The sequence below is a fragment of the Oculina patagonica genome, unplaced genomic scaffold (assembly GCF_052425735.1).
Source record: "Oculina patagonica isolate OP01 unplaced genomic scaffold, crgOcupat unplaced580, whole genome shotgun sequence".
Classification (NCBI taxonomy): domain Eukaryota; kingdom Metazoa; phylum Cnidaria; class Anthozoa; order Scleractinia; family Oculinidae; genus Oculina; species Oculina patagonica.
Window position 1 is genome coordinate 1 of NW_027558449.1, and position 10,458 is coordinate 10,458.

General features: G+C 41.3%; 1 protein-coding gene across 1 annotated transcript; it reads left to right on the forward strand.

The window, feature by feature from the left end:
* Positions 1-416: 416 nt before the first annotated feature.
* LOC144640948 (VPS10 domain-containing receptor SorCS2-like) lies at positions 417-9,677 on the forward strand (the record flags this gene model as incomplete). Its single annotated transcript, XM_078500014.1, has 5 exons — positions 417-496; positions 6,149-6,245; positions 8,326-8,484; positions 8,952-9,019; positions 9,613-9,677. Coding segments are annotated over 5 exons (469 nt in total), but the record flags the coding sequence as incomplete, so codon positions are not given.
* Positions 9,678-10,458: the final 781 nt, after the last annotated feature.

Consider the following 10,458-nt stretch of genomic DNA (forward strand, 5'->3'; position numbering starts at 1 on the left):
GAAGGATACATACATACATACATACATACATACATACATACATACATGTACATAAACTTTATTTAAGTGTCAATGGTATTTAGCTAAAGAGCTAATTGGGGACACTAAAATAAATATTACAAATATAAAATATAAAAATTACTTATATTATATAAATAGATATAAAATATACAAATACTAATATTATAAAAAAAAAAAGGATTAACAAGAAACTGAAAGTGTCGCTTATGTTTTATAGAAGCAGTATTGGAGGACATGATCTCAAAATGGCAGGGGTTTCAAGTTCCTCAAGTTCTAAAGACCTTTTTATTTATTCAAACATTCACAATATGCTAGGTCTCATCATATACACTGTATCTTACCAGTTATTTTAGATAGAAGAAAATTATTGATGTTACCTGTTCCGCTTATTTCAGGTTATTTACATATACACCTGTGGGAAAGTCAATCAAACTGAAAGCGAGCATGTCCTTTGTGAAGATGCATACTTCTGGAGGTAAGTTTTTTCGCCCTGAAAATGAATTTATTGTTTTAATTAAATACAGCATAGTGTCATAAAATGGGATTACTGTGTGACTGCTCTGTGTGGTGGTTCGGGCCCAAGTAGACCAAAAGGCTTAGGCATAAAACAACAACAACATTTATTCCTGCTACCATTTCTCCGACCACATGCTATCTTTTATGCATCCCATAATACACAAGGGATCATGTGACTGACATGTTACTTCCGGTTACAATAGAAACACTACATCTCCCCCTAAGTTATTACAAATGTTAGTACTGGAAGAACTAAAATGAACAGTATTTCAAATCTAATTAAAAGTCCTGAAAACAAACAAACAGTCTCTGTTAATGTCTCTTGCACATCATAAACTTAAGTGCATACGTAGTCTTTTAAATAGGCGGGTGGTTGTCTAGAGCGCGCAGGTCGCAAAACAACTGAATCGCCCGGCAAAGGGTTGGGTGGAGTCTCTTGCACCTCTAGTGCTGGCTGGCTTGCGATTGTCACTGGATGCGTAAGTTCCACCTGGTCTGGCTCTTGGGGTGGTTGTGTTGGCTGCACTTGGTGTTCCTTTCCAGTGGTTTCAGGTGCAACAAATTTCTTCATGTGTGCTATGTTCCGCATTTTATTGTTCCCATTGGTATCTTCCAGTATGACAGCATTTCCATCTTTGTGAACGACTTTGTATGGCTCAGGCTCATAATTGGGTGACAGTTTGTTCTCTCGAGCCTGTTTCAGTAGGACTTGATCACCCTCTTCAATGTCGCTAAATTTGGCAGCGCGTGTTTTGTCTGCATACTCCTTCTGTCTGAGTTTAGCTCGAGCATCCCTCTCTTTTAAGAGCAGCTGCCACTGTGCTTCTGTAGCTCGATCATTGGGGATTTGAACTTTAGGAAGTTTGTCACGCAGCTTCCTCCCCATCAGTAGTTCTGCAGGCGATATCCCAGTAACAGTATGAGGGGTAACTCTGTACTGGAATAGAAAGTCTGCGAGTGCTTTTCGCCAATCTTTACCCTCTAGGCGTGCGATTCTCACGATTTTCAGTAAGGTCTCATTGCAACGCTCTACCTCTCCATTGCTTTGGGGCCAATAAGGCACGCCCTTTTTGTGTTCAATTGCTAGATATTCTAGGAATCCCTCAAATTCCTTGGATGCAAATGGAGGTCCGTTATCACTACGGACAGTCTCTGGTAGGCCATGTGTTCTAAAAATAGCCTCCATGGACTTGATTACGTGTTGTGCATCTGTTTTCTTGAGAAGGATAGCTTCGATCCAGCGAGAATAGTAGTCTACAACTACCAAGAGGTGATCTCCACTTGTAATCTCGAGAAGATCAACTGAGATTTCTTGCCATGGGGAATCTGGTAGTCTGGTTGATCTCACCGGCTCTGGTTTGGATCGAGGTCCGACAAGCTGGCAGGGGTGACATGTTCGTACTACTTGTTCTACTTGCTTGTCCATTCGCGGCCACCATACTTTCTCTCGCAACCTGGCTTTAGTTCGGACCATACCCTGGTGTCCTTCGTGAGCTAACATTATGGTGCGCTTTTGAAGGCTCTGTGGGATGATGATGCGGCTTCCTCTCATCACCACCTGTCCTATCACCCACAGTTCGTCTTTAACTGCTTTGTAAATTGTGCCTTGTAACTGGCTCCAATCATCTGACATTATAGCCTGACGTAACATCTTTAGCGTTGGGTCTTTTTCAGAAGCTATTTCAACTTCCTTCGGTACTAATGCAGCTGGTACAGCTTCGCTCACTACGCTGTACGCAAACTCTTCTGTAGCTTGAGTTTCGCAATCATGGGTAGTACCCACTGGTAGGCGGCTGAGGACATCTGCAGCATTGTCCTTGCCCCGTATATGTGTCAACTTGTATTGGAACTGCTGTAAGTAGAGAAGCCATCTTTCTATTCGCGCAGATGGGGGCTTTGACTTTGCTCCAAGTACAATGAGAAGAGGCTTGTGATCAGTGCAGATTTCAAAGCTAATGCCGTACAGGTACAAGTAGAACTTTTCACAAGCCCACCTTACGGCCAGAGCTTCTCTTTCAAATTGGGAGTACCTCATTTCAACCTTACTCAGCTTTCTGCTAGCATAATAAATTGGCCTGTAGCTTCCATCTTCTTGCTCCTGTTCCAGAATTGCTCCAACTCCCACGGGTGAAGCGTCGGTTGTCAGACGAGTTTCTGCGCCCTGTCTGAAATATGCCATCACTGGTGCATGAGTCAGCCGGTCCTTTATCTCTTGGAGTGATTTTGCTTCCCTTACTCCCCACTTCCACTTTACGTCTTTCGTGGTAAGGTCCCACAATGGACTCGATATTGTTGCAAAGTTAGGAATGAACTTTGAACAGAACTGCACAGAGCCGAGAAAACTTCTTACTTCTGATGGGTTCTGGGGTGTTGGTGCCTCAACAATAGCTTTGACGCGTTCACTAGACACTTTCAGCCCTTCCCCAGAGAGCACGTCACCCATGTAGATCATGCTGCCAACGCCAATTTCACATTTATCATAGTTAAGTGTAAGCCCACTGTCCTCTAGCTTGCGCATGACCCTCTCTAAGTTTTCACCATGTTCTTCATTATTTGCGCCAACAACCCGCAGGTCATCGTGGAGGTTGTATGCCCCTGGGCAATCTTGGATGATCTGCCAAACAATTTGCTGGAATTTTTCTGTGGCCATGTTTACACCGAAAAGCAGGCGCTTGTATCTGTAAAGGCCATTAGGGGCAGCAAAGGTTGTAATGTCCCTTGAGTCTGGGTGTAACTCAATTTGGTGGAAAGCCATATTTAAATCCAATTTAGAGAAAACTTTGGCGTTTGAGACTTCTTGGAGTGTTTCCTCTACGGTGGGGACTGGGTGTTTCTCCCGCACAATGGCCTGGTTCGCTTGTCTCATATCTAGACAGATTCTAATGTCCCCGTTAGGTTTCTCGACCACTACCAAGGGGTTGACCCAGCTGGTAGGTCCCTCTACTTTTTCGATAACATCAAGCTTCAGTAACTCTTCCAATTTCTCCGTGACTTTTTCTCGTCTACTAAAAGGGATTCTTCGTGGGGGTTGAGCCACTGGCTGCACTTTCTCATCAACGTGTAACTTGAGCTGGTACCCCTTGAGCTTCCCCAGGCCCTGGAAGACTTTGGGAAACTTCGCCCTAAGGGAGGCCTTTTTATCTGCTTGTTTTGAATTGTTACTAACACCATCAGATTCAACATCACAGTTGTTAACAGGGATACCAACCCTTAAAACACCAAGCAATTCAGATGCATCGCGGCCTAATAGCGTCGCAGCTTTGCCATGCGTAACATAAAACTCAACGCTCAGGGACTTTTGGGTTTGTGGCACACGTACATCCAGATTACATTTTCCTTTGATTTGGAGTGGCTCTACAGATGCATAAGCAAAAACTCTTTTGTTGCACTCCAACAATTTAACATTACCCCCCGTTACAAGGTTGAATATTTCTTCGGACATCAAATTACAACTAGCACCAGAGTCTATAATAACGTTAATAGTCTTATCTGCAATGTCCAGCCTCAGAGTGTTCCCGTCATCCGTCTCCCCAGTGTAGAACACGTAGAAATCATCCTTGCTCGCAGAGCTCCCAGCAGTCACGTCCTCGGTTACTTGGCGTACATCACGTTGGCCCTGTGAACCTCGTCCTCCTCTTCCACGACTTTGTTTTCTTCCAGAGTTTCCACGACCACGACTCGAACTGCGACTAGAATCTCACCCTTTACTCTGTTTGGTGTGACAGCACACTTCGAAATGACCCACGATGCCACATTTCCCGCATTTGTGGTCACGTGAACGAATGCATTCCTTCGCGAAGTGTCCCACTTTATCGCACCGCCAACATTTTCCCCCTTGTTTCGCGTCTGGAGATATGTTATTTACTCGGCCATCACGGTTAAGAACAAGTGCTTCTTTGTCATGGTATTGGCTAACGATTTCCATTAGTTTGCTCAATGTTAATGTTTCTTCGCGATACAACTTGGCCTTGAGGTTTTTGTCTTGAATGAAAGAAATCGCACGATCTCTCACCTGGTTGTCCCTTTCACCTGCATATTCACAATGTTCGGCTAATTTCTGCAGGCGTGTGATGAAATTGTTTATGGTTTCTCCAGCGGTTGGTTGAGCTGCGAGAAACGCCTGTCTTGCCATCGGCGCGTTTTTTCTCGGTTTGAAATGTTCGGATAGGCTGTCCATAGCTTTCTTGTAATCCTTTGCTTCGCCTCGTTTGTCGGCAGGAATTGAGTTATTAAAGACGTCTCTGACTTGGGGCCCGGCGAGGTGAAGTAGAAGCGCCCTCATCTGTGTTGGGTCGCTGATTCCCGAGGCAGTCACGTACAATTCGAATTCGTCTTTCCAAGTTAACCATCGTTGTGCGAGTGTAGCTGGCTCGCCCACAGCGTCGAACGCTTGTAAACCTGGCAGTCCGCTCAAGGATACAGCCATCTGTGCGAGTTTTCCACCGTTTAAACTCGTTAACCACTTTTTATCCGCTTTTCCTCGTCGCCAAATGTGGTGGTTCGGGCCCAAGTAGACCAAAAGGCTTAGGCATAAAACAACAACAACATTTATTCCTGCTACCATTTCTCCGACCACATGCTATCTTTTATGCATCCCATAATACACAAGGGATCATGTGACTGACATGTTACTTCCGGTTACAATAGAAACACTACACTCTGCACTCAGTTTATGTAGTTAGACAATAGTGAGACACCTAATGACATATTATACCACGCAGTACACTCAGTACATGTAGTGAATAATAAAATTAATAACAGTCAAGTTAGCCTAATCAGCAATCTGGCTAGCTAAAATAGCATCCATTTACAAAAGCCTAAAATTAATAGCACACCAGTAAGCCTAAATAGCATTCTGGTTAGCCTATTTAATAGTAAACAGAATTCTGGTTAGCCTTAATACATAAAATAGCTGTACCGTAATAGCCAGTTAGCTAAGGTTGCTGCAGTTAGCCTTTATGTTGGGGTTTGGAATTCTAGCCAAAAATTTCAGGGTTTTTGCATCTGGTAATGGAAGCCTAATGAGTATGACTCCCCCTTAATCTAATGACCTGGTTACAAATCCTCTTGGTGTCACCTGATTCATATAAGTCATGTACCTCCTGTAAAAAAAAATAAGAAAACTCACTAAATGAACTGAGTGGAGAATCAAACAGTTAACAGTTACTCCTATCATGAAACCTGGTAGGGAAAAGGTGGAAGGGGGGTGGTGGTAAATGTTTGGATTGTAGTCTACATGTACATGGGGGGGGGGGGGGGTGGCACCTGGGCCGGGCCCTCTCTGCATGACCAACTAAGAAAGGGGTAGCCTGCGGTTCCACTGGACACGTGTCATACAATCCCTGATATACTGATGTAGTTTTGTCTGTCTGCGACACAGGCTAAGAAAAGGGCAGAAAACTGGGATTATTTTATAACTTGAGGTACTGTTAGTACAAGTTTTATTGGAAGATGGAGTTTTAGACCCTCCTACCATCGATCCCTCCACCTCCTTTTGGCCATTTAAGATCAAACAGATCTCCATTTAACTGTAGATGTACATGTTACTACCTCCATTAGACAAGTCCTCATTTGCATGATGATTTAAAATCATGATTTGTTCTCCTTTTAGATCAACTGATTATGGAAGCACTTTTAAGCGCGAAGATTATAAATTCAAGTCAAAGGCCATTAACAATGTGGACTTTTGTCCCAACAATCACAAAAAGGTTAGAAAGTGAAATGTTTAGTTCTTTTCCTGCTGCTCTAGGAGCAGGAGGAAAAGAACTAAACAATATTAAACTTTGATGTAATGTATATGAAATAATTGATATATGAACTGCGGATGGATATGAAAGTGATAAATGATCATCGCAGTGAATTTCCAATTTAAGCAATTGGAATAAAGAAGCCTGAAAAAAATTCAGGGCTTCAACGGGATTCGAACCCGTGACCTCCGCGATACCGGTGCGATGCTCTACCAACTGAGCTATTGAAGCCACACATTGGGAGCGAGGTCAATTGTGAGTTCATATTTTACCCGTGAGAGGAGTGAAATGATGTAATGTATATGAAATAATTCATATATAAACTGCGGATGGATATGAAAGTGATAAATGATCATCGCAGTGAATTTCCAATTTAAGCAATTGGAATAAAGAAGCCTGAAAAAAAAAAAAAATTCAGGGCTTCAATCCCGTTGAAGCCCTGAATTTTTTTCAGGCTTCTTTATTCCAATTGCTTAAATTGGAAATTCACTGCGATGATCATTTATCACTTTAATATTAAACTTTCTCTTTTTTTCCTACTGCTCTTAAGGAGGCAAGCGTGGCGGAGTGGTTAAATGCGCTGGGGGTGTTGTAATCCTGAGGACCCCGGGTTCAAGACCTGTCCCTGCCAATAGCTGGATTTGTTTCTCGGTTGTCCAGAGCTCAAATCCTTGACCACGCTTTGTATATACATGTAGCCAACTGGTCTGCCTTCTGCCAGTTGGGATTTTCAACCTTGTTATGTTCATTTAAAATATTTGTTTCCTCTGTTTCAGTGGCATGCCTGCAAACTAGCTATCTTCTCGAAGCTAAGTGCATTCATGACCGCTATAAACAACACTTACAATTTTTTTTACATTTACAAATTTATTGTTAATAATTAGTTCAAACACAGAGCTTTTGAAGAGTTTATTAACAAATTTAAGGTTTTTTGAAAGTTTAATTCACAAGCATTTTGTGATTGGCTTACAACCCATGCAACTCATCTGCAGGACTTTAAAAGAGGCACTTTATTTGCTTTTGTATCGATTTCTATGTTTTACATTGGGTACGGTAAATTGCAAGAAAATCAAGCAACTGTATTTACAGTTTCTAAAAGCTTCTTGTGAGATGAGTGTGTTGTCCCGCAAGAGGGTGATAAGTAACTTTTGAGTGGTAATGTAGACTGGGCCATAATAAGGTCACTAATAACACTATCAGTTTTTGCTGACACGATAGCTGGCTTGGGGTGTTTCCTCTTACCTGCGTAAAAGGTAAGGTAAAGCCTGCAATCAAGCCAAGTGGCTCATCAGGCGGGAGCTTATCCCAGTTTCTGTAGTATTACATGTAAGTGGCTAGGAGTATTTTTACTCCCACCTTGATGGGATGCTACACTAGTCCATAGCAAAGTTACCCCCCAGCAGTAAATTCGCCAGAATCCATTTATACACCTGGGTGGAGAGAGGTACTATGAGAGTAAAGTATCTTGCCTAAGAACACAACCCCAGGGGGGTACTTCGGCTTGTAAATGACGGGGATGATCGAAGGATTTTTTTGGGTTTGAAATTTTCGATTCCGGGATTTTTTTGGGTTGGAAAATTTGGCAAGTATTTTTTTGGGTGACTTGATTCAAATAGGGGATTTTTTTGAGTATTTAAAAACGAACTAAAGTGCTTTGGCGCGGCCTTGGCATATTTATGGTATGATGAATAATCAAACTCGAGCGTTATTGCACCTCCTGGCAATTTAGGGGTAATTTGACTAAGGATTTTTTTGGGGGGTTGTTTTTGGTCTTGGGATTTTTTTTGGTAATGTTGGAAGACTTTGGGATTTTTTTGGGTCCTGAGTTTTGCCTTCATTCAATCATCCCCGTCATTTACAAGCCGGAGTACCCCCCCCCCCCCCTGGGAACACAACACAGTGCCCTGGCCAGGGTCTGAACCCAGACTGCTCGATCCAGAGTCTGGCATGCTTACCATTAGGCCACTGCACCTAGCTATGTAACCAATGTAAATTTTAAGTTTACTGTTTTGTAATATTGTTTTTCTCCATTGTGTGCAAGGTTATCGTCAGTATCCTGAAGCCAAAACCTATCCTGTACATCTCAGAGGACGAGGGAGAACATTTTAGTTCAAGTCCTTTGACATTCTCTCCACATGTGATTTCTTGTAATCCAGTATCAGACAGTCTTATTGTCGCTCATGATCAGGATGCTAAAAAGGTTTGTGAAAATATTGTAGTACTCAATCTTCACTCCCAATGTTCATTTTCTAAATTTATGTTCCTTAAATTACAGTGGGATCTGATGTCCTCAAACTTCCTTTAACTGAAATCAAAATTTGCCTCTCTGAGAAATTAATTTGTAAAATACAGTTGAATCCAGACAACTCAAACTCTCTATAACTCTAACCCTAACTCGATTCCCCTTCAGGTTATTTCCTTACTAATTTTACCCTCACTAACTCGACCCCTGATAATTCAAACCTTTTTTAAGTTCCTTGTAAGTTCGAGTTATCGGGATTCAACTCTATAGCTGCTATGCTTATTAAGACCGGGGATGGAGTTTAAGATTAATGAGTTTCAGAAGAATTCAATTTATGAAACATTAATAAAGAAACAACAGAACAGTTATGGAATGGTATGCCCAATACAAAGAACAACTTGTAAACTCAGAATTTTGTTTTTCAGGTTTACTATTCAACTGATGGTGGTAAAAGGTGGCCCCTTCTTGCAGACAAAGTCCTGAGACATTTTTGGTGAGATAAAGGAGTATTTGAAATTTAATATTTATTACTTCAGTTACTGGTATCTCTGAAGTGATAAATTATGTGCATGATGTGTTGTGGTAAAAATTTATTTTGAATAATGAACTTATAATAATACATTTTAATTGTGTCAGAATCTGACACAAATTTAAAGAAATAAATTATATGGTTTGATAAATTCAATTCAAGGACAAATTAAAACCACATCATGCAGTACATGTATGCACCAAGGCTTGAAATTATTACTTAATATTTGCTGAAAGGACGCATATAAAAATTCCATTCAACGTCATGTCCAACTGAATGATCATGAGTCCTGTACATGTATGTGAACATGTATGTAAATCACTATTTTGCATAGGCAACTGGAAGGGTAGGCGACTGTGAAGCAGAGCTTGTTTCTCAAAAGCTGATTGCTATGGCCAAAGTACCATAGCTGGTGGATCTCCGGCAAGTGCTGGCTTGTTTTGAAATCATGCCATTGTCTGATGACTGACTCTTATCAGCATTCCTGCAATGCTGTCAGCAAAAATATGTAAAATATAATTAAATACCAGTAAATTATTTACCATTTTGTTTTATAGGGGATCTAGTAAAGTTAAGGGATGGAGCTCAGAAATCTTCTTAGAAGTGCAGACTGGTATAAAATGTAAGTGAAGTAGTGACTATGATGTACATGTATGTGCTGTACATGTACCTTCAATTCCCAACTGAGAGCTTTTATTATAGAATAAAAGAATAGTTTTGTCCCCCTGAAGAAGGCAGCATTGCCGAAACGTCGGGAATAGTTTTTTTGACTACAGCGTAGTATTTACATTTTTTTTCATTTATACATAGCTTTTATTATAGCTCAGCTAGACATTTTAAAGCCAGAATCAATTGCTACAACCTGCACATGTATATCTAGAAGGCTCAGATCAGGAGGAGTACTGACAATGCATGTTTTATTCTACCTGTTGAAGTTGCTTTGTTGGTGTGACCCTATTCGGTGGAATGGCTAGAATGACAGAATGTCACTAGTTTGCTTGCGATTAGCTTCAAACCGGTGATGCAGCTAGCTTTTATTTGTTGGTTAGGGTATTATATTATCGCCGTTCCACTATAATTCCCCCATTCTACCTAATTCACCCTTGCTTTGTCTTGTTGAAGATTTGTGAAGTTGACACAAAGTCTGCCTAAAATTTATTTACATGTAGTTGTCATGCTGACTGACTTAGACCCTTTCACTCCCGGTGGAGCATAGGTCCACGGAAACACAACCCTCCAAGTTAAGACCAATTTAGTCGCCATGGAGACTAAAATTTTGGAGCTGGCGACTAAATTGGAACCAAAGTCGCAAGCCTGGCGACTAAAATTGAGAAGAAGGATTAAAAGCCTGAGCTTAATTTAGTGACTAAATCTTTCACTGTCGACCAAACCTGAGCAGTCGG